Raw genomic sequence first — 20,573 nt, 5'->3', positions numbered from 1 at the left:
AAGTGTTATACCATAAGGCCAGCATCCTGAGTCACTAGGCTGCCTCCACATACCTCACCCATCTGTCCATCTATCCATCCACCCACCCAGGGCTTGAGAATTCAAAGATAAAGGTCACAGTTCTGCGTCAGAGAAATTACCATCAAGCAAGGCCTGGAGGCCAAGCAGAAGGCACCTGGCTAAGAGACACAGCATCCTGACATCACCAATAGGAACCCAAGTGGCAAAGACCCATAGTAGAGGTAACAGGAAAAAAACCAGCTGGGTTTGGGGGCCTCAGGGAAAGCTAAACCCTCTTCCCTCACTAAATGATTCAGGAGACCTCAGGCTGAGGACTCTTTCTTGAACCAGCTCCAAGCCAGAGGCAGAAAGAGAAAAAGCAGGGGCTAAGCAGAGGGGTGTAAAGGGTATAGGCTCAGAGGCCAGGAATCAGGTCAGAAGGAAGTTGGTGGGGACAGACACTGGGTCTGAATGGCATGTGGGTTGGGACAGGAGCCCTGGAGGTGGCATCCTTTAGGAGTAAGGCAGGAAGCAGGGTATGCATTCACTGCTTGTGCATGCAGTGTTTGAGTATGGTGGGGCCTGGGGGCTAAGCTGGGCTGCCCAGAGCAGGATGCACAGTTCAGTTCAGTTCAGTAGTATGAATATTCATGCCTACTGCGTATGAGGCCACCAGGATGGGTGGGACTGTTCCTGCCTGCAGAAGCTTGCAGGATGGCTCAAGCCTTTTCCTCACTCTACAGGACTGGACTTACAGCCTATTCTGCTCTTGCCACCTCTCCAAGGCCTAGGCTCAGGGCCCACAGGGTTCTATAGATAAAAGATGCTGGGTCCAATGAATCAACATACTTTATTAAATGCTCTAAGTGCCAGTAGAGGGCCCTGGACCCTTGAGCAAGTTTCAGGACTCCTCCCTGGATTCAGGCTGGTCTTTCCCATCATGCCTCTCACTCCTAGTCCAGACTTCAATGCTGGAGGCTCCAGACTTCTGCCTTCCCTCTGGCTCCTCCAGTCATCGTCTCCAATGGAGAATCCTTCCTCCTTCCAGGGACGGAGGCTCAGGAAAGGGCGCATTCATAAGCAGTCTAGCCTGACATGTTCTCCCATCAGATGCCCTGGAGGGCACCCCAGCTTGTGTGACTCCTGTAGGATGGCCTTTCCGGGAGGACCAGGGTTCCCTCAGTGCTCTCGGCTTTTATGCTGGGGGTGGTAGGCAGATGTCTGGTGCTCTTTAAGTTCAAAGGCATCATGGCCTTCCCTGTGGAGCATAGATAGAGGTCAGGGATCACAGGTGGCCCCGCAACTCTCCCAGCCCCAAAGAACATTCCACCTGCACCCACCGGAAGCAGCGGACACAGTAGAGGTCTCCGTCACAGCTAGCACAGCGCAGGGTGGCATCCTCATTGCAGATGCAGCACCAGGGGAGCTCCTCTTCCTCAGCCTCAGGCCTGGCGGCCACAGCCTGAACCTTTGGAGACCAGGGAGGAATGGGGGACATAAGGTACCCGATGGGGTCTGGGAGGGCGGCTGGAGGAACAGTCGGCCAGGCAGGGAGGGAGGCTGTGGTGGTGGCCCGGGGGTCTGTGTCTGGGGTTTTCCTCACCTCAGGCTCTGCCCTGCAGGATTGGGCTTGGGGTCGGAGAGCTGGCTCTGCAGGGATGTTAAAGCCACTTGCCTCATCCAGGGCAGCTTCTTCAGTGAGCTGTGGACAGGGCAAAGAGGTACAGCTCCCCACTCCAGGCAGCCCCGCCAACACACAGTATTTCTGCGCTCTGTGGCCTGAGCTCTCAACCCATCTTCCTTTATGTTGTCCGTGGCTGCTGATACCCCATCTCAAGGGCCCAGGGGCAGGTCTGTGTCACAGGGGCAGGGGGGCCCAGCTAGAACAGGAGCTGCACGGTGACTAGCCATCGAGCCCCAGAGCGGAGGCAGAGTGAATGGGGCCAGGTGGGTGGTGGGGCAGTGTGGCAGGGACAGGACAAGGGGTGGTCGGGTGGGTAAGGTGGGGCCGACCTGCTGAAGGACTCTCTGGATGGCTGTCTCCTCATCCTCTTCGTCATCACTGTCTGGAAGGCGGTAGTCCTGTAGGGTCACTTGAAGAGGGAGAGACGGGAGCAGGGGAAGAGGAGTGAGGTTGAGAGCTCACCTGAGTGGCTGTACTTCTGCCCCCAGCAGAGGTTTGGTTTCCAGTGGCACGTGTTCCAGAACTGAGCAGCTTTTGCAGCCACTCTGATCAGACCCTGCCCCACCATGCTGGGCTGGAGGGCATGAACAGAAGGCTCCGTACCTGAAGGGACCCAGGGTCCCCTGCCCCCTGATGGCTGCCACTTGTTCCTCATCCACTGCTTTGCCCCAGCACCTTCCTCGTGGTTCTGGGTGGAGCTCGATAGACCCCTGGGCACAGGGACCCCCAGCCCCTGACTCAGCCTGGCAGGGAGTACAGCCACTGTGCAGTTTGGCCTGAGGGTGAGAGTGGGGAGGACTGCCCAGTGGACATGAATGAGTGGCTGCTCCCCAGCCTCTACCTCTATCGGGGTCGCGTCCCTGCAGCACGGCCAGGCGCTTGGCGAGGGCCAGGATCCGCTCCTGCCTTGTGTTCTCCTCCCGAAGCGTGACTGCTGCCTCAGCCAGCAGCCTCCTCTTCTCCTCCTCCAGGGACCAGGTGGCCTGTCCCTTGCAGCTGGTGCTCTGGGCCCCTGGGTCCCCCTGGTTGAGGTCATTCTGGATAGAGGCGGCTGGAAAGAGTGATGCATTCAGGGAGGCAGACATTTCAGGATCTCTCATCAGAAACCACTGAGCCCGTTTCTCAACGTTTTAAAAAAAAACACAGACTGGGCTTCCCTGGTGGTGCAGTGGTTGAGAGTCCGCCTGCCAATGCAGAGGACACGGGTTCGTGTCCCGGTCTGGGAAGATCCCACATGCCGCGGAGCGGCTGGGCCCATGTGCCATGGCTGCTGAGCCTGCACGTCCGGAGCCTGTGCTCCGCAACGGGAGAGGCCACAACAGTGAGAGGCCCGCATACCGAAAAAAAAAAAAAAAAACCCACAGATTATCAGCTTTTTGTTCAACAATAGCTCCTGTGGTTTATATTATAAATAAAATTAGTATTTCCTCCATTATCCCAAATGTAAAAAACTAGTAATCTTAGACATTTGTTTTTCAATTATATCCATCCCACCCACCTGATATTTTAACATGCTGCCCTTAGGGTGGGTGCCCCACTGTATGAGAATCACTGCCCAAAAGGAGCAGGATATGGGGAGGTCAAGGTCCAGCCAGGCTCTCTGCCTTACAGGCTGGAATCAGCATTTCCAGGGAGCAGCGCAGAGAGGACATGAGGGAAGCTGAGGTCTTGAACGTCACTAGGCAGGAAGAATTTTACCAGAGTGGGTGTGGCTCTGACATGGTCCCCTTTAGCTCAGAGTTTCAGAGTAAGATGTTTGAAGTCAGACAGCTTTGGGTTCAAGTCCCAGCTTTGCTACTTAATAGCTGTGTGACCTTGGTCAAGCTCCTTAAGCTCACCAGGCCTCAGTTTCCTCATTTATCAAATACGGATAATAACAGTTATTATAGGATTACTGAGGATATTCAGTGAGATTGCATCTCTAAAGCAGGGTTTCTTAATCTTGGTTCTATTGCCATTTTGGACAGGATACTGGCATACCTTGTTTTATTGAGCTTCAGTTTATTGCGCTTCACAGATACTGCCTTTTGCTTTTTGCTTTTTTTTACAAATTGAAGGTTTGTGGCAGCCCTATGTTGTCAGATGATGGTTAGCAATTTTTAGCAATAAAATATTTTTAAATTAAGGTATGTACATTGTTTTTCTAAACATGCTATTGTACACTTAATAGACTACAGTATCGTGTACATAAGTTTTACACGCACCAGGAAACCAAAAAATTTGTGTGACTCACTTTATTGCAGTGGTATTCAACTGAACCCGCAATATCTCTGAGGCATGCCTGTAATTCTTTGTTGCGGGGTTGTCCTGTGTATGTACGATGTTTAGCAGCATCCTTAGCCTCTGCTCACTAGATGCCAGTGGTACCCTATGAGTTGTGACACCCAAAAAGTCTGCAGACGTTGCCAAATGGGCCCTGGAGGGAAAATCATCCATGGTTGAGAACCACTGCTCTGAAGCTTTTGAACAGCAGTGTCCAAAAGAATTTTTTAAGATGATGGGATCATTCCATATCATGTCTGTATTTGTGCTGTCCAAGAGTGTAGCCAAGAGCCACTTGTGGCTACGGAGCACTTGAGATGTGGCTGGTACCACTGAGGAACTGACTCTTAAATTGTATTTAATTTCAGCTAAATGTCAATAGCCTCTTCCTCCTCTTTAGCATCATCATCATCGTTGTAGAGAACATTCACTAAGCATTTACTATGAGCCAGGCAGAGTCCTAAGCACTACTGGATTAGCTCATTTCCTCCTCATGACTTCCTTGTGAGGTAGGTTTTACCACACATTCCTCCATTTTACAGATGAGGAAAGTGAGACTTAGGTCAAGTAACGTGCCGAGGGTCACACAGCTAGTAAGTGGTAGAAAAGGGAATCACTGTCTGAGCCTAAAGCCCACATGCTTATCCACTAGGCCTACACTGGCTCCCACTGGAGTAAACACTCAATAAATGGTAGCCTTTGTAATGTTGACTATTCTCTGATTGATGTTCACCTCCCAGAGCGTGGGCAGCAGAGCCTCTCCCACCTGGGGAAAGAGTCGGGGGGCAGATCCCTGGGGGAGCTAGGTGGAGAAGATACCTGGGCCTCCTCGTTCCCAGCTCTCATCAATAGCCACCTCCGCTGCTAGCTCTGTCAGCAGATCCTGTGTCTGCTGGGCCTGGGTCCTGGTGTCTGGTGGCTGATGTGCCTGCTCAGAGGAGGGAACCTCAGTGGGGAGCAGCGTAGGCAGGAAGCCGCACCATAAGGCTCAGAACAGTTTTAGGTCGGGGTGGGTGCTGAGGAGTTCCCAAAGCTCAGGGAAAGGGGACAATTCCAGAGCCCATGTAATCAAGTAGGTCTGGCAGTCCCCAGCAGGACCAAGAGGCCACTCTTTCCTGCCCCACCCAATCCTGCTGCCTGTCCCTGGTTCCTTGGTCTGGCAGCAGGCCTCAGGAGCAGGAGGTACTCCTGCAAAGTATCTAAGCATACACGTATCTGGGCTTCTACTGGGTCCTCGTCCCAGGGCCTCCATCCCTTCAAAGCCACAGCACTCACCAGCTGGGGGGTCTGAGAAGGTGGAACTCTGCCCTGCAGTGAAGCAAGCCGTGCCTCCATCTCCTGGGTGGAAGGGATGGAACCCTGGGGTGCATCCCTCAGTGCAACTAGCCTGGCTTCTATCTCCGCCTGCGAGGGCACTGACTCTGCAATTGGCATAGAGAAGCCTTGTAAGATCCAGAGGAATCCTAGTCCCACGAGCCCTGAATAGTGTCTTTTCCACCCTGTCTGCCCCCACTCACTGGGCTTGTTCTCCTGGCGGAGCCGTGCTAGGCGCTCAGCAATGACTTGGTCTTGCTGGGTGAGTCCATGGCTCTGGGGAGTGTTGGGCTTCTGCTTGGCTTCCAAGGCTGCCACACGCCTGGCGAGATATGAGATAGAGGCTCTTAAAGAATGCAGAAGGGAGGGGTGAAGGCACTCACTGTTTCCCATTCAAATCATTTCTAGGCAGCTAGGGAGGCCTCCAACAGACAATTTTCTGTGACGCTTGCTCATGTCACCCTGCAGCCCAACCCAGCTGACCGACGGGAGAGTCCAGATGAGAGGGCGAGATCTGCCAAGAATCTTTTCTGGGGAAAGGACTGGTGAGCTGCTTTCTAAGCCCAAGAGGGCAGTCAGGAGCCTGAGAGGTAGATATTTTCCTGATCCTGTGCTCATTTGATCTGTAGGCTGGGAAGAGACTCCTACCCTATGGCTCCATTGTCCTTTCCCCATCCCCATTTGTCTCTGTCCCTTCAGCACTTACTTCTTATAGTTCTGAGGTGGTGACCACTTGGAGGCATTGGCAGGAGCAGATCCTCTATAGAGAAGAAATCTGGTGTCAGAAGTCACCTGCCATCTGCCTATGAGTGTCCCCCACCCCAAACACTTCCTGGGTTGACCTCTAGACATAGAGCACAAGGCTGTGAGGCCTGGCCATCTGCCTGCTGCCATGCTTGGCTGAACCCTCGACCATATATTGGCTTCTCACCTGGTCAGAACCTCATGGCACTGCTTGCAGACTTTCTGTTGGGTGTTTCCAGCCCGGGGAACCGCTGCACTGAAGCTAAGACAGCCGGAACAGAAGGCCCGGCCACAGTTCTTACAGCCGTACTACAAGAAACATGAAGCAAGGGGTCTACCTCTCACCTGCCCCTGCAGGCTCCTCCCTGGGACTCTCCAAACACACACAGAGAGCAGACACTGGAGTTGTGACCAGCTGCTGGGAGGAGGATGAGGAGTGGGGCCCCTAAGGACTGGGGAGAGACAGGGGTGGAGGGTAAAGCGATTCCTCAGTCTCCAGTATTCTATTCAAATCTCGAAAGCTTCATGCAAAATTCCCATGCTTTCTACTCTGTCTTCAATTCCCTGACACTGGAGTGTAAAAGACAAATAGGCAAAGCCCCATGCTTCAGGTCACTGACTCTTCAAAAAGGAGAAACAGTGCAGAGCCCATGCCTTCTCTGCTCTAGCAGAGATGAAAGGAGGCTTGACTCAGAATGGGATGGTAACAGTAGCAGCCTCCATCTGTTAAGCATTTACTGTGTGCCAGGCACTAAACTCAGTACTTAACTTTCATCACCTGATTTAATCCTCACAATTTATACACACTATCTTACTTATTCCTGATGACCACCATTATTATTCCTATTTTAAACGGGATCAGAGAGGTTACACGACTTGCCCAAACCAAGGTCACCCCATGAATGACAGGAGAGCTCAAATTTGGATCCTGACCACTTTGATTCCAAAACCCAGGTTTCTGAGTGCTACATGGATCTGCTTCCCTACCTGCTATTCATTCATCCTATCTGGTTCCTATCTCCTGGTCACAACTGAGGCTGAGGAAGCCTGCAGTTTACCAGGGAAACTTGGCAGGTCTGGCCTGAGGACAAGTGAGACTTTGCCATGGTGCCCTGGGGCAGGAGAAAGGGCAGTAATCTAACTCAAGAAACCGCGGAAGGGCTTGCTGGTGACGGTTTCAGAGCAGAGAGAGCAAAGGGCATGGTGTGATGGAGAGTAGGCTGTGGAGAAGCAGGGTGGAGGAAAGGAAACAGCCGGATCCTACACTTGGCAGACAGAAAAGCCTAGATTTCCCAAAATGACAGGAGCCCAATTTACAGTTTATGGGGAACTCTCACCTCCAGGACCTCACTGGACCCTCACACCAACCCCGAAAGCGAGGGAGTGTTAGCCCCACTTTATAGAAATGGAAACTGAGGCTCAGTGACTTCATCAAAACCACACACCTGGAGAGGGCCCGTAAAAACAAGCCTGCGGACTGCAAGTCCTGTGCATTTCCCACTACTCCGCGTCCTCCCTAGCCCTCTAGCCCCCGGGAAGAGAAGACTCGCCTCCTTCTTGAAGAGGGTGAACTTGACAGCGCAGCCGTAGCACCTATTCTCCATCGTGGTTGCCGGCGCGGCGCGGCAAGGTCGGCGGAGCTGAGCTCCTGCGGCTCACATCCAGGACCCCGTACACCCTCACCCAGCCCCGCCGTTACTCTCCACGCCCACTCGCGCGGGCCAACCAAGGCCTCCGACAGGAGAATCTCTACGGTCACCTCAACCCAAGAGCACAAGCGGCGGACGCGAGGGCTGTTGGGAGTCGTAGTTCATTCACTAGTGCCCACTTCCCTCAGAGGCAGTCAAGCCTAGTTCAGATCACGACATTTCCCAGGAGGCTAAGCGCCTTCCTCAGGCTTGGGGTCGATAGTCCCCGGGACTCCCCATACGCTTAGGCTCTTGGGAGTTGTGGTACTAATCCAGTCAGGGTTGGAACCATGGCGGTGACCAAGGAGCTCTTACAGATGGACCTGTACGCGTTATTAGGTATCGAGGAGAAGGCGACGGACAAAGAGGTGAGAACTGGGGCGAGGAGGGCCGATCCCGAGCGACCTGGCGTGCTTTCCCGTCTTGGCGCCTCGCCCGAGGCTGGCACCATCAGCTTTCCACGTTCGGCCGGGCCCTGAGTGGGGAGCGAGGGGCGGCCCGACGGCCTCAGGTGGGTTCCCAGACCTTTCCTGAATGGTCTGAGGGCCTCACGAGGAAGAAGGGGCACGAGAGGGAGGCTTCTAGCGCGGGGAACTGTACTGTGCTCTCCCCGTGACCCTTGTCTAGAAGGGGCCGCGGGTGAGTCTGTGAGACAACCCTAGCCTACTTCCTGCGCCTGCGCAGTGTCAGCCTTCGATTCCGCTTCTATCTAAACTGTGGCAGGGGGAGCTTCATTGTCTCTCTCTTGCTGGCTGATTTAACTCTGCTTAGAGCCTAGGGCGGAAGAAAGGCCAGGTCTCAAGGCTCCTCCATTCCTTTTTCATACCCTCCGTGGCAGTGTGACCTATGACTCTGCCACCTCTATTTTCTTTTTACATCCCAGCCCTTTGACTCTTTTCAAGTAGCAGATGCTCAGGTGTTGCCCTCTCACCATGTGCTAGTGGGCCAAAAGCAGGAGGATCAGAAGGATAAGGCAGATGACCTAGAGTTTCACGGGAAGGCGTTGATAGATGTGTCAGGGAGTGGGACACTGATCAAGCTGTAATTAAGATTTATGTTACTTTCTCCTGGATTATGGTGGTAGCTGTAGCAGTGTAAGAAGGGGAGGCAGATAAGTCACCAGATGGAAATTAATGCCTGCAGATGCCCCTGTACCTCCAGGCTGCTCTGCTCATCGGCAGAGCTTGTGAGAAGAGGAAGCTCTGGGGCAGAAAAGCAGGGAGACCCATAGGGCCCTTGAGGAGGGATACTGTCAGCCTGTACAGAACTGTTCCCTGCAGCTGCAGCTGAAATCAGAAGTGGGCCATGGGGATGTATACACAGCACCAAAAGCATCTGTTAACACCTATCTCATAAGTCTTAAATTTTCACTATTAATAATGCCTAACACCTATATAATACTTACTATGTGCTGGACACTATTCTAAGTGTTCTACATTTGTAAATTGTTTAATTAGTACTTCGTTAATAGTGAGAAATTACTTTGGACACTTCACACCAGATCTAGCCAGTGTGTTGGAACCTCGAAGTTGAGAACTCCTGAGGAAGGCAATTAAGAGCCACTGATGTATATATTAATCAGAGAAGTGACATAATCAGATTTTTTTTTTTTTTTTTTTTTTTGGTACGCGGGCCTCTCACTACTGTGGCCTCTCCCGTTGCGGAGCACAGGCTCCGGACGCACAGGCTCAGCGGCCATGGCTCACGGGCCCAGCCGCTCCGCGGCACGTGGGATCCTCCCGGACCGGGGCACGAACCCACGTCCCCCGCATAGGCAGGCGGACTCTCAACCACTGCGCCACCAGGGAAGCCCGACATAATCAGATTTTAAAGAAAATATTCAACATCAGTGTGCAGAAAGGACACAAGTAGGGGGTGGGTAGAGGAGCTGCCACTAGGGGGTCAGGTGGGGCTGTTGTCTAGGCAAGAGGCCAAGGTCTAAGCAGCACAGTGAGGTTGGGATTCAGTTTTCACTCAGGTGAGATAAGGGATAGGTGAGAAGACTTTTTTTTTTAAGATTTTTTAAAATATTTATTTATTTATTTTGGCTGTGTTGGGTCTTTTGAGTTGTGGTGGCACGCGAGGTCTTCGTTGAGGCGTGGCGCGTGGGCTCTTTCTTTGAGGCGCGTGGGCTTTCTCTCTAGTTGTCGTGTGCGGGTTTTCTCTCTAGTTGTGGCGCGCGGGCTTTCTCTCTAGTTGTGGTGTTCAGGTTTTCTCTCTCTAGTTGTGGTGCGTGGGGTCCAGAGCGCATGGGCTCTGTAGTTGCAACTTGTTGAGGTGCGCGAGCTCAGTAGTCGTGATGTGTGGGCTTTGCTGCCCTGCGGCATATGGGATCTTAGTTCCCTGACCAGGGGTCGAACCCACGTCCCTTGCATTGGAAGGCGGATTTTTTACCACTGGACCACCAGGGAAGTCCACTGGAATCATTCTTGATACCTCCCTATCCTCTCACTCTTGCATCTAGTCCATCACCAGGTCCTAATGAATTCACTTCTCAAATAATCTCCAAACCTGTTCATTAATCTCCATCTCCACCACCACCGCTCCAGCCCAAATGCCCATCAACTTCCATCTGAATGATTAGAGTGGCCTGCCAACTCATTTCCCTGCTTCCAGTCTATTCTATTCCACTCTGTTGCACTCCTCCAATTTGTTCTACTCACGGAAAATGGAATAATCTTGGTGCTCCTTTAAAACCCTATTGCACTTTTAATAAAACATGCAATAGAATTTCTTACCCCTTCTTACATGCTTTTCCCTCTGCCGAGAACACTCTTTCTCCCCTTCTGTTAACCTGGGTTACTTTTACTTGGCTTTCAGAACTCAGCTTAAATGGCACTTCCTCAGAGAGGCCTTGCCTATTGTACTTTCATAGCAGCCACTTCTCCTTTCCAGCACTTATATCAGTTTGCAAGCATATATTCATTTGTGTGATTATTTATCTCATGCCTTACTCCCCTCTGTACTCTTAGCTCTGAGGAGCAGGTCTGGTCCATTCGCTTCTGTAGCATCCCCTTCCTGGTGACTGGCACAGAGTAGGCTCTCAATAAATATTTGTTGAATGAAGGAAGTAGCAGCTAAGAGCCCACTGGAACAACTTGGCTTGAGAATCAGGAGATCTGGGGCCTCATTCAGAGCCTGACTTTCCTCAAATGTAAAACGAGGGAGTTGGGCAAACTATGACTTCAGGGGTCAAATGGCCCATGACCTGGTTTTTAATGAGTCATGAGCCGAGAATGGTTTTTCATGTTAAAACGATTGTAAAAAAAACAACCACAACTCAACAACAAAAAACCGAATAACTCAATTAAAAAATAGGCAAAGGACTTGAATAGACATTTCTTCAAAGAACATATATAAATGACCAATAAATACATGAAAAGATGTTCAGTACCACTGGTCATTAGATAAATGCAAATGAAAACCACAGTGAGATACCACTTCATACTCATTAGGATGGCTATTAAAGAAAAACAAAAACAGAAAGTTACTAGTGTTGGTGAGGATGTGGAGAAATTAGAACCCTTGTACATTGCTTGTAGTGCAGCTGCTGTGGAAAACAGTATGACAATTCCTCAAAAAATTAAACATAGAATTACAATATGATCCAGCAATTTCACTTCTGGGTATATACCCAAAAGAAATGAACTCAAACAGATTTTTGTTTTTTATTTATTTTATTTACTTTAGGCTGTGTTGGGTCTTCATTGCTGCACACGGGCTTTCTCTAGTTGTGGAGAGCGGGGGCTACTGTTTGCTGCGGTGTGTGGACTTCTCACCGCGGTGGCTTCTCTTGTTGTGGAGCACGGGCTCTAGGCACGCAGGCTCAGTAGTTGTGGTTCGCGGGCTCTGGAGCACAGGCTCAGTAGTTGTGGCGCATGGGCTTAGTTGCTCTGCGGCATGTGGGATCTTCCCGGGCCAGGGATCAAACCTGTGTCCCCTGCATTGGCAAGCGAATTCTTAACCACTGCACCACCAGGGAAGTCCCTCAAACATATTTGTACACCCATGTTCATAGTGGCATAATTCACAATAGCCAAAAGGTGGGAGCAGCCAAAGTGGCCATCAACAAATGAATGGTTAAACAAAATGTGGTATATACATACAATGGAATATTATTCATCCTTGAAAAGGAAGGACATTCTGACACATGCTACAATATGGATGAAACTTGAGGGTATGATGTTGAGTGAAATAAGCTAGTCACAAATGGACAAATATTATATGGTTCCTCTTGTACAAGATTCCTAAGAGTAGTCAGATTCACAAAGTAGAATGGTAGTTTCCGGGGGCAGGAGAGCGAGTGTGGAATGAGGAGTTAGTGTTTAAATGGTACAGAGTTTCAGCTTTACAAGATGAAAAAAGTCCTGGAGACTTACGGCGGTAATGGTTGCACAATATTAATGTACTTAATGTCATAGAACTATACACTTAAAAACGGTTAAAATGGTAACTTTTATGTTAATATATATTTTATTTTATATATGTTTTACAATAAAAACAACCAACCAAAACAGAATAAAAACAAAGAAGAACATATGTCACGGGAATTTAGAGAGTCAGCAAGTCCCAAAGGTAGATGTTTTTGTTCCCCATCCAGCCCTAAGGGAGACAGGTGGGGCAAGGTATCATTTTCTTGTAGGAAAGCTTTGAGTTGAGGACCCAGGTTTGGTGTGGAAGTTCTCCGGGGGAGAGGATAACGCCCCAGGAATCCAGTCTCCTCCTAGAATCTCAGGCAGTAAGCCCTAGGTTCTTATGTGCTAATGCACATGTGCCTGTGTGCGCGTATGTGCGCACACACACAGGACAGGGCCGGGCCCTAGAGCCTGCCAAGATGAAGAGTAGGTCATGGATTAATGCCACTTGCAAACCTTGAAGAGATTCTGAATTAATCTCAGGGATTATTTAGGTGACTGCAATAGCCTTCTAATCCTTTTCCTAGTTCTGTTCTTGCCCCCTTGAGCCTCTTCGCACAGCAGCCAGAGTGAGCCTTTAGATGGTAAATCAGATTGTGTTACCTCTGCTCCCAGCTCCCCAGGGGCTTCTCATCAGTGTTAGAATGAAGCCTGAAGGCCCTCCCTGGCCCTTGGGGCCCTCAATGCCTCTCTTGCATGTTCCCTACCACTCTTCCCTTGCTCACCGGGCTCCAGCCACATCAGTCCTATAATTTTTTTTTAATTGTGGTGAAATATACATAACATGAAATTTTCCATTTAAACCTTTTTTTTAGTGTACAATTCAGTGGCATTAAGTACATTTACATTGATATGCAACCATCACCACTATCCATCTCCAGAACTTTTCCATCATCCCAAACTGAAGTTCCATAACTTTAAACGTTAACTCCCTGTTCTCTTCTCCCCTCAGCCCCTGGTAACTGCTATTTTACCTTTCTTCTCTATGAACTTGACTATTTTATGTACCTCATACAACATGCAAATATATAGTATTTGTTTTTTTATATCTGGCTTATTTCACTTAATGTAATGTTTTCAGGTTTCATCCATTTTGTTGAATGGATCAGAATTTCCTTCCTTTATAAGGCTGAATAATATTTCACCATATGTATATACACATTCTGTTTCTCTACTCATCTTTTGATGGACATTTGGGTTGTTTCAACCTTTTAGTTGTTGTGAATGGTGCTATTAGGAACATGAGTGTATGAATATCTGTTCGAGTCCTGCTTTCAGTTCTTTTGGGTATGTATCCCACAGTGTAATTGCTGTATCATTAAAATTCTATGTTTAATGTTTTGAGGAACTGCCATACTGCCTTCCACAGCAGCTGCACCATTGCACATTTCTACAACAAATGCTCAGTCGTTCCAGTTTCTCCACATTCTTCCCACCACTTGTTATTTTCGGTGTTTTGGATAATAACCATCCTAATGGATATGAAAGAGGCCTCCAGTGATATTATTTCAAACTCACCTAACACATTACTGCTTCATGGCCTTTACATTTGCTAGTCCTTCTGTTTAGAACATCTCTTTCCTGGTAGTTGTATATCTCACTCCCACACCTTATTCAAATTTCCATTCAAGTATCACCCCCTACCCTCTCAAAGGCTTTCAGAAGTCATACATCTAATTACTACACGTTGTATTACATGCCCATTTGCTTACCATTGGTCTCCCCCATTAGAATGTAAAAAATCCAGGAAGGAAGAGACTTACTCTTTTATGTTTACTGCTATGTCTCTAGCACCTAGAACAATGCCTGGCCCTTGATAGGTGTTCAGTCAATCCTTGTTGCATGATTGAATATGTATTATTACTTTCTTATGCAGTCATACTTTGTGGCAAAGTGAAATTACTAGACCAATCAAATATATTTACCAAAAGTAAATGTATTTAAAAGCTTTTACAAAATTGTCTTTCAGAAAAGTGGTGCCATCTTATACTCCCACTGGGTAGGCAGGAGATCACCCCATCTCTCAGCTGGCAGTTCCCATCCTGGCTCTCGAAAACAGCATGCTGTGTGCCCAGTGCCTTGTGCGCGTGCGCGCGCACACACACACACACACACACACACACACACACAGAGAGCAGGTCCCACAGTTCATTAAATGAACTTTACAGTGTTCTCCCTGCCTCTTTTGTTTTTCTCTTTCTTCATCTGTGTTTTCGAGGAGGGTAGAAACATTTCCCACAAACACCATTCGATTCCACAAACTTTTAAGTGCCTACCTACTGTGTGCCTGTCGCAGAGCCTGGTGCTAGGGATACAAATGTGAAGAGAGCAGTTCCTGGAGGGTCACCCCATCGTGTCTGTTTCCAGCCTCTCTGTCTCTTGCTTTTGTGGTCCATCATTTTGAAATGCAGAGGTCAAAGTTGATAATTCTAGAAGGTGATGCTTTCTAATCAGATGGTGATTTCCTAGAGAGTGTAACTCATGTAGAAAATGACAGCTTTTATGACTAATCTTAACAAGTAAGGCCAAGAGTCGTTGTTTGTTACATCTACCGTGTGTTGAGAATGGATGGAAATCATAATACAGAGCCTTGAGCAATGTTGGGAATTTTAAATGTGCGTTTATAATCATCTTTGTACTTATCACCAGTGACAGTTAAGAAAGTGGACTTTAGAGGCAGACTGCCTGGATATTGGCTCCATGACTTACCTAGTTTGTGACCTTGAGCAAATATTTAACCTCTGTGTGCCTTGGCTTCCATGTCTGCGAAATGGGAATGGTGGCAGTCCCTCTTCGCCGGCCTTGTTATGAGGCTCAGTCCAGGCAAAACACTTGGCAAGGCACTTGGCACAGACTCACTACAAGTTCCCTCATGCTGTTATCATTGTTGCTCCACCTTCCTTACACTGTAAGTGCTAATGTCCAATGCACATGTCCCAAACTCATGTCTAAGTTTACCCTCCACTCCTCACACCTTCTCACTCATTCCAGTCCTGATAGACCAGTGCTGATTCACCTCACACTACACCAGGGATTCTCGACCAAGGCAGTGGTCAGGGTAGAAAGGCGGTGGGGCATCAGGTAGAACAAAATTGAGGATCAGCAGAGTTCACTATTCAGTTCAAATCTACAAATGAATGGAGTATGTCACCATGGACAAGGGACTGTGTAGGCATGGTGGGACTTCAGAGCTGAAGAAGACATCACTTCTGCTTTCTGACAGCTCACACAATATAGTAAAGAATGAATTCTGAGGTAGAGTGAAAGAGGTGGAATAAAAGTATATAAGGAAAATGCTGTCAGAATAAAGAGGAAGACAAGATTCATATGATTGGCAGGATCATGGAAAACTTCCCCTGAGGAGGTGTTTTTGTGCAAGACCTTGAGAAGAGAAAAGAATATATCACAGCAGGGTTAAAAGGGATCATCATGGTCATTTACTCTCTTCATTTTATAGACAGGAGCATGGAGATCCAAAGAGGCTATGGAACTTGCTGAGATCACCCAGTGAGTGAGTGTTGGGTCAGACTGGAGCCCCAGTTTAATATTCCTTCCACTGCTCTGCAGTTGACACATGAATTTCTCTCCTGTCTATAGCAGCCTTGCCTTTCATTTGAAGCCCTTTGAAGGGTACATAACTCACTGTATCTTGGCAGGTATTACTTGGTGAAGCTTGAAAATGCATTTTGATCAACTGTTTGAAGACTGAAGGTTTTTTTTTTGTTTTGTTTTTGAAGACTGAAGTTTTAAATGTATTTACCAGGAAAACTACCGTGGAAACTTAATATTCACCTTTTCAGTTTATATTTTATTATTGCTTTAAGGAAAAGGCTGTTTTACCTGTTTGCTAGCTAATAACTTTATTTATTTTTTAAAGGGAACTTTATTTTTATTTATTTATTTAATTTATTTTTGGCTGCGTTGCGTCTCTGTTGCTGTGCGGGCTTTCTCTAGTTGTGGCCAGTGGGGGCTGCTCTTCGTTGCGGTGCGTGGGCTTCTCACTGGAGTGGCTTCTCTTGTTGCAGAGCGCAAGCTCTAGGCATGCAGACTTCAGTAGTTGTGGCTTGTGGGCTCTAGAGCGCAGGCTCAGTAGTTGTGGTGCATAGGCTTAGTTGCTGCGCGGCATGTTGTATCTTCCCGGACCGGGGCACGAACCCGTGTCCCCTGCGTCGGCAGGCGGACTCTCAACCACTGCGCCACCAGCGAAGCCCGGCAGGAGGATTCTTAACCACTGTGCTGCCACCAGGGAAGCCCTAATACCTTTATTTAAATCACTTATTTCTGTTATACCCTAGAATGTGATACATTGACATTGTTTCTTACAGATTTAAAAGGAATAAGTTTTTGGGCTTCCCTGGTGGTGCAGTGGTTGAGAGTCCGCGTGCTGATGCGGGGGACGCGGGTTCGTGCCCCGGTCCGGGAAGATCCCACACGCCAAAGAGTGGCTGGGCCCGTGAGCCATGGCCGCTGAGCCTATGCTCCGCAACGGGAGAGGCCACAACAGTGAGAGGCCCTCGTACAGCAAAAAAAAAAAAAAAAAAAAAAAAAGAGAATAAGTTTTTGAGGACAGAGAAGGACTTGAAGGAATGGCATGAAGGGGTAGAAGTCAAAGTGCCTGGCATGACAAGGAATAGGACATTGCCTAGGGTCTGTTGAGGGTGTGGCAGGAGTTGAATCTGAAAAATGTGGTATCTCTGGGCCTCTAGGCCCTAGGGTGGTTGGACTTGATTCTGTGGGCATCTGGGGGCCATTTCTGGATTTGAGGTGAGCCTGACTCAGTCCACTGTCTCCAATGGGAGCCTTTCTCAAAGCCTCTTACCTCCAGACCAGGCACTGAGGCCTCAGGGTTGGGCAGTGAGCCTGGTTTCACTTGACAGCTGTCGTTCATTCACCAAGGGCCTGACCAGCGCTGGGTGGGACCAGGAGCCAGGCCTCCAAGTCCTCTCTGTACCTCTCTGATGGTTAACTCATTCCTGGGTTTGTCTGTCTGGCTGAAAGTCTGAATTTTTGAAGTTCCTTGGCTGCCTGTTAAGTCAAAAGGAATGATTCATTTGTGTTTGTAAGCTGTAAGCTATTCATTAGTATTCAAGATAATACCTCATATTTACATGACACCAAAGTGCTTTCACATAAATTATCTCATTTGATGTGATCTTCAAAGCCTGTGAGGACTTCCTTGGTGGTGCAGTGGTTAAGAATCCTCCTACCAGTGCAGGGCACAAGGGTTCGAGCCCGGTCCGGGAAGATCCCACATGCCACGGAGCAGCTAAGCCCGGGCACCACAGCTACTGAGCTGGCACTCTAGAGCCTGCTCACCACAACTACTGAGCCTGCGTGCTGCAACTACTGAAGCCCATGCACCTAGAGCCTGTGCTCTGCAGCAAGAGAAGCCACCGCAATGAGAAGCCCACGCACTGCAACGAAGAGTAGCCCCCGCTCACCACAGCTAGAGAAAGGCCACATGCAGCAACAAAGACCCATCCCAGCCAAAAATAAATAAATAAATAAAATATTAAAAAAAAAAAAGAATACATAAGAATCTAGGGCTTCTCTGGTGGCGCAGTGGTTGAGAGTCCGCCTGCCGATGCAGGCGACACGGGTTCGTGCCCCAGTCCGGGCAGATCCCACATGCCGCGGAGCGGCTGGGCCCGTGAGCCATGGCTGCTGAGCCTGCGCGTCTGGAGCCTATGCTCCGCAACGGGAGAGGCCACAACAATGAGAGGCCTGCGTACCGCAAAAAAAAAAAAAAAAAAAAAAATCTGTAACTTAAAAAAAAAAAAAAAACAAGAGTTTGGGGCTTCCCTGGTGGCGCAGTGGTTAAGAATCCGCCTGCCAATGCAGGGGACACGGGTTCCAGCCCTGGTCCGGGAAGATCCCACATGCTGTGGAGCAGCTAAGTCCATGTGCCACAACTACTGAGCCTGCGCTCTAGAGCCTGTGAGCCACAACTACTGACCCCGTGTGCCACAACTACTGAAGCCCACGCACCTAGAGCCCGTGCTCCGCAGCAATAGCAGCCACCACAGTGAGAAGCCCACGCACCACAACAAAGAGTAGACCCCGCTCGCCGCAACTAAAGAAAGCCTGTGCGCAGCAACGAAGACCCAGCACAGCCAAAAATAAATAAATTAATTTTAAAAAAAACAAGAGTGTGAGGTACGCGAGGACTATTAGCTCCAATTTATAGATGAGAAGACTGACACTGACAGAGTTTGATTTGCCCAGCATAAGGTGGCTAGTAAATGCAGAGCGCCTGCCCAAACCTGCATTTTCTACTCCTATTTCAGAGCTGTTTTCCATGACTCACACCTCAGGAGCAATTAGGGTAACAAGATATGGGTCTGCGGGCCCCAGAAAGCCTTGTGTTCCCATCTGTGACACTGATAGAGATTTGACTCCGTGGGTAAAGCTGCACGACCTGGGTGAGCTCAAAGGGTATTAAGCCGACCCGGACAACTTGAGGAAGTATGTTAAAATTTGTGTTAAAACTACCACAGTGGAGTTTTCATTTCAGCTAAGGTAGAATTCAAAATATTCTCCATTTGCATAGCTGCTTTCCCTATTTTTGCTGTTCCTGAATACTGTTATTTGGTTATTATTTTTCTTTAAATTGACTCACTTGTTTTTACTAATATAATTTGTTTATAAAGGAAACCAGTGTGTTAAGGGGAAAAAAGAATGAGATGTAGGGAGTACCAGGGCCCAGAGAGAAAGAGTTCTGCACCTGGGCAGAGGAGAGTGGCTTTGGGGGTAGGGACCCAGGTCTCCAGGGGTTAAGAGTGACAGCAGGCTGTGGGGAGAGGTGAGGGGCCGCCAGACCCAGGGTATCTGACAGATCTGAGGGGTGGGAATCTCCAACCTGATAGAAGAATGCAGGTGAGGATTTTGGAGTCTGAGCATGATGTAAGCCTGCTTAGGGTAAGGGTGGGAGGGAGAGGCGGGGCCTGAGAGAAGGGGGCATGGGGGAGGAGGAGGGCTGTAGACTGTGCGCCAGGTGGATAGCTGGCTTGGGGAAGTGGGCTGAGAAGGAGGGCAGGGAAGGGGTTGAGGCCCAGGAAGGGATACTGGGAGTGCTAAAGGGGGACCCAGAGGTGAGAGCCCGAGGGGTACGAGGACCAGAAGAGTGACCTCAGGGATGGGCTGGGGATCCAGATCCTTTAGGGTGCATAGGGGCAACATATGGGGAGAAGCAGCCCAGGCCCTGTGCATGGTCTCAGTTGGTTCAGGCTGCACAGGTCACTGTCCTGAGTCTGGACTGTGGGCCGTGGTTAGCAGACTACAAGAGATATTGGTGTGAGGTCTGGGTGTCCCCAGCATCTCGTTACCACCAGCAGGCCCACATTTTGGGAATGTTGAACTAAGGGTGCTGGTCTGAGGGGTGGCTGGCACCCTGCTTGCTCAGAGCCTTTGGAGCAGTCTGGTTTCCGCAGGAATTTGGGAATTTCTATGTAGTGCTGTTGCAGTGTGGACCACAGGCTGTAAGGAATGAAAGTGGCCAATCTTTTAGGCAGAGGGGACTTCCAGGTAAGTGCCTAGAGCTCTGTGGTTTACTTCCTGCCTATGACATCAGGCAGTCACATAACCTCTGGTGTTGTGGCTAGTACAGGGTTGGGGAACTGTCTGCCTCCCCCAGGCTTAGGGAACTGTCTGCCTCCCCCAGGCTTAGGGAGAAATTACTGCCCAGGCCTAGATTACTGACTGTTCCCATTCCTGGAACTGGGCCTGTAATGGCTTCCTAGCTGATTGACTGGCATGGTTTGTTCATTCAGTACCTGTTGTCACATAGAGTGACCTCCCTGTGTGCCCTCCGTATCTGAGTCTGACCTACGAGTCTGGCTTTTGAGAACTGGGCTTAATTACTTGTACTGCTTACTTGGCTCCAAGTTTTATTATAAGAAAGGATAGCAGCCTTTTAAAAAATAATGATCTCTTCTATGTAGGGCACTTTTCTTTTAAGTTTAATGATGGCTATTTTATATTTATTGGACCCCTTAGTGCTTGGCTTTTTTGTGTGAGTCAGGAGTTCATTCCTTATAAGAGGTGAAACTGAAGGCAGGTGGATTGTCAGAGGCCCTGTTGTGTGCCTGGCGCCAAGCAGTGGAGATGGCGGGAGAGCCAGCTCCAGGCTCCTTTCCCTGCTCTGGGCTCAGGTTGCTGTGAGTGGTGAAATCAGTTATGGAGCTCCGGGAAGGGCTGAGTGGGTGGCTGCTAATTCATGACTCATTATTCCCCTCTGTGATGTGGGCTCTGGGGGGATAACATTTAGTTCCCACTGCAGTTCTCTTATCAGTCTGCGGTAGTGATTTCTTCCCTTTTCCAGGTTTAGTTTCTCAAAAGGAAGTGTTAGCAGGTAGAAGGGGAAATTATGAAATAGTGTGGGAAGGTCTCCTAGGGTTGGGATAGCACCCACTTCCTTCTGCTCTTCAATAGGCCTGAAGTAATTGACATAGTTGAGGCTTCCTAATT

The 20,573-nt window shown here is 49.1% G+C and overlaps 2 protein-coding genes across 6 annotated transcripts in view; one reads left to right on the top strand and one right to left on the bottom strand.

Moving 5' to 3' along the window:
* Positions 1–847: 847 nt before the first annotated feature.
* Positions 848–7,691, bottom strand: ZFYVE19 (zinc finger FYVE-type containing 19). 4 transcript variants are annotated; one of them, XM_082647578.1, is made up of 11 exons: positions 7,555–7,691; positions 6,192–6,313; positions 5,967–6,020; positions 5,464–5,582; positions 5,222–5,367; positions 4,766–4,874; positions 2,526–2,735; positions 2,014–2,093; positions 1,604–1,702; positions 1,341–1,468; positions 848–1,258 (listed from the first exon to the last, which is right to left on the bottom strand). In XM_082647578.1, the coding sequence occupies exons 1-11, from the start codon at positions 7,606–7,608 to the stop codon at positions 1,180–1,182; spliced, it is 1,200 nt and encodes a 399-aa protein (XP_082503704.1). In that variant the 5' UTR covers positions 7,609–7,691; the 3' UTR covers positions 848–1,179. The 4 variants fall into 4 exon arrangements, with proteins under 4 accessions (XP_082503704.1, XP_082503703.1, XP_082503705.1 ...); XM_082647577.1 differs by having other exon boundaries at positions 1,604–1,650; XM_082647579.1 differs by lacking the exon at positions 5,967–6,020 and having other exon boundaries at positions 1,604–1,650.
* A 274-nt stretch (positions 7,692–7,965) lies between these two features.
* DNAJC17 (DnaJ heat shock protein family (Hsp40) member C17) overlaps positions 7,966–20,573 on the top strand; it is a 38,691-nt gene continuing 26,083 nt past the window's right edge. For both annotated transcript variants that reach the window (XM_082648671.1, XM_082648672.1), the window contains exon 1: positions 7,966–8,060. In XM_082648671.1, the coding sequence (XP_082504797.1) occupies positions 7,983–8,060 (78 nt within the window). In that variant the 5' untranslated portion in view covers positions 7,966–7,982. The remainder of the gene's footprint in view (positions 8,061–20,573) is intronic.

The sequence above is a fragment of the Grampus griseus genome (assembly GCF_964374135.1).
Source record: "Grampus griseus genome assembly, chromosome: 2".
NCBI lineage: Eukaryota > Metazoa > Chordata > Mammalia > Artiodactyla > Delphinidae > Grampus > Grampus griseus.
Note: the sequence above shows the minus strand (reverse complement) of the source record. Positions and strands in the feature narration are given on the sequence as shown.